We start from the raw sequence: 2974 nt of genomic DNA on the forward strand, positions 1-2974 counted from the left end.
GCTCCCAGCTCATCCAGATCTTCTCTGGGTAGGAGGACTTCCACTCTCGCAACCACCATCTACGGCTCCCCAGATGCTCAGTCCTGCTGTCGACGAGTTCACTGGTCCAGCCTGGCTAGATCACTAGCCTGAATGGGGGCTGCTGAGCTGCCTCTGCCCTACTATGCTGTATGCCCCAATCCCTTTGGGTTATGCAGTGTTGGCTGGTCATACCTGCCAGCCACCTTGTGAGGCACGAATGCCCCCTGCCCCTGGCAGAGGAGGCTCTTGGACCTGGGAGCCTGCTCTCCCCTGCCCAAAGGGTCTGTCCAGCCAGTTGGTCACAGGCATTGCCTGGGGTGCAGCATGTTGAAGGTAGGAGAAAAGGGGGTGCCCCTGCTCCCCAGGGTGCAGCCTGCATCCAGGGATGCTTGGAGGTGGCTGGATCCCTGAGGTGCTGAGCTCTCTGCCCATGCAGACAGACAGTAGCTGTCAGCGGGAGGCGATCCTCCATGTGCCGCTGTGCAAGGAGGACTGCGAGGAGTGGTGGGAGGACTGCAAAGACTACGTCACCTGCAAAGAGAACTGGCACAAGGGCTGGAACTGGGCCACAGGTCGGTGAACCCCTGAAAAGGTGCCACAGCCTTGTCTCCCCCTGCTCTTTTGTAATGGCCCTTGATGTCCGGTGGCGGCTACTTTACTACTTTTCTTTTTTTTTTTTTCCTTACTGGCCTCTGCCATATCTTGGAGGTCTCCCAACCCCTCCCCTGGGCTGTGCTTCGGTCGCGGTGCCTAGCTTCCTATAACCAGGGCCCCAAGGAGGAATGGCTTGCATTCATGAACTTGTCTAACTTTATCCCAGCTTATGCAGTTGGTCCAATACCCTAAGATACCCCTGACTTAATGCTGGCCTTGCCTATGGGGTTGTGTGGGGGTTGGAAGCGGCTCTATTCCACAGAGTTGCTCATGACCATGTATGTGCAGTTGCCCAAGGTAGAGACAGGGGTGGCTGCTTGGTGGAGCCAGCCCCAGGCCCTGGGTGCCCTCATTCCTACTGGTGCTGAGCTCTCCATCTCATCCATAAGCCCCTCCATCCAGGCCCAGCCTTGCATCCCCTCTGCAGACCCAACCAGGGCACCCACCAGCCTTCGCACTGAGTCTCACTTTGAGCAGGCCATGTGCACTTCAGTCACTGGCCTGGGATGTTTGGGTCTCTGCTGACCCAGACAGCCCGTTCCTGCCAGTTGCTGCTTGCTCAGTGCTGTCTTCTCCTCTGTCGTCTCCAGGACCGAACCACTGTCCCTGGGGCACCATGTGCCGGCCGTTCAAGCAGGTCTTCCCCCGCGCGGCGGACCTGTACGAGAAGATCTGGTCGGACTCCTACAAGTACACCACAGCACCACGGGGCAACGGGCGCTGCATCCAGATGTGGTTCGACCCTGCCCAGGGGAACCCCAACGTGGCCATGGCCAAGTACTATACCTGGGGTGGGAGAGCTGCTGCAGATATGGCTAGGAAACCTGTTGTGGGAGCCTCCTCTTCCCTGCCAGCCACTCTCCTCATTCTGCTGCCCCCTGCTCTGCTTGCTTTGATGTGAGGATATGGGTGCTGGTGCCCCTTGCTTGAGTAATGATGGCTAGGGGCCCTTGCTGAGGTCCTCCTTGCTGGACTCAGACTCTATGCAAGCTTCCCTGGGTGCCCAGCTGCTCTGGATGCTGCAGCCTGTTCCCTTCTCCAGGCTCTGATCTGGGAAGTAAAAGCTGCTTGGGAGATGAACAGAACCAGGAGAGCCAGACCAGACCCCCTCCGTGAACCTGTTACCTGGATGCTCCCCCTTCCACCTTCCTGGCCTGTAGCAGACCCTCCAGTTCTGCAACTGTGCAATACATAACCTAATAACTGAGGTGGGCCAAGTGTCTAGGAGCACCAAGACAAGCATGAACCAGCCCTGCTTGAGGAAATGCATTTCCCAAGAAGACCCAAAGGGCATAGGAACCACCTCCTTTTGCCCCTGATCTCCATGCACTCAGAGAATAGACATGATGGGGTGAGGGAATGGGTGTTGCACTGGAGAAAAGGGTGTTTTTAACTGTCCAGGCAAATGGAATAGAGACCCTGCAAGAAGAGCAAGGCTCTTGGCCCTTTCCCTCCAGCCTTACTCCGTTTCCAAGTGCACCCATTCTCCATGTTGCCTTCAGGTCTCTAGGGACCCTTGTTCTTTGAAACGGGGGTGTTGCCTGGCCCAGAGACTATGCTTTAGCTATTGGGCTCCTTGCTTTGCTTTGGTGTGAAGATGATGACACGTGGATGCCAGAAACTCACTCTTGTTGTGATTCGAGCCAAATCAGGGTGGGGGGGAGGGATCCTTGATTAACTTAATGGCACAGAGTAAATGGCACTACCCTTGGGGAGATCTTGCTGTTTCTTGTTTCATTCTCTTCTTCCCTTTCACAGAGACTTTGTCTGCTTTTTTGCTTTGGCTGGAATAAAGCTACTGAAGTTATGGATGGTACAGATGCTAGTCTAACTCTCATTAAATACTGTAGAGAACCTGGACTGCACAAAGACATAGATGGGGTGGGGGAGGTTATCCGTATCTGTAATGAAGAACCAGGTATCTAGCATCCCAGAAATGCATTATTTCGACTTCAGCCAGAAACTAAAGGGAATGTGATCAACTTCTGTTGTTTGTAGATGTAGGGGGATTCCCTGCATCTTGCCCTGCATGCCTTCTGTGGAAAGCAACGTGGTCCATCTCTTCTAGCCTTGGGTCATAAATTCCTAGAAAAAGGGTTAGAGTTAGAGGTGACCTCAAAGAGGCACTTTGCATTTTCTTAGCAGAAGAATACTGACAACTAAAACCAGTGCAACAGGCTACCCAGAGAGGTTGTAGAGTCTCCATCATTGGAGATTTCAGAGTCCTGGATAGACAGTCTTGGCTGGCATGACCTAGTTAGAGATGGCCCTGCTTTGAGCAAGGGGCTTGGACTAAGAC

General features: G+C 54.1%; 1 protein-coding gene across 1 annotated transcript; it reads left to right on the top strand.

Annotated features, from left to right (window-relative positions):
- The first annotated feature begins 406 nt into the window (after positions 1–406).
- On the top strand, positions 407–1576 carry LOC106723144 (folate receptor alpha-like). Its single transcript, XM_014526922.1, has 2 exons — positions 407–593; positions 1266–1576. The coding sequence occupies exons 1-2, from the start codon at positions 407–409 to the stop codon at positions 1574–1576; spliced, it is 498 nt and encodes a 165-aa protein (XP_014382408.1).
- Positions 1577–2974: the final 1398 nt, after the last annotated feature.

Source organism: Alligator sinensis, unplaced genomic scaffold (genome assembly GCF_000455745.1).
Source record: "Alligator sinensis unplaced genomic scaffold, ASM45574v1 scaffold1333_1, whole genome shotgun sequence".
NCBI lineage: Eukaryota > Metazoa > Chordata > Crocodylia > Alligatoridae > Alligator > Alligator sinensis.

Coding starts and splice junctions, on each gene's coding strand:
- LOC106723144 (XM_014526922.1), top strand. CDS start 407: ATGCTTGGAGGTGGCTGGATCCCTGAGGTGCTGAGCTCTCTGCCCATG. Junction 594..1,265: donor GGGCTGGAACTGGGCCACAG/GTCGGTGAACCC, acceptor TGTCGTCTCCAG/GACCGAACCACTGTCCCTGG.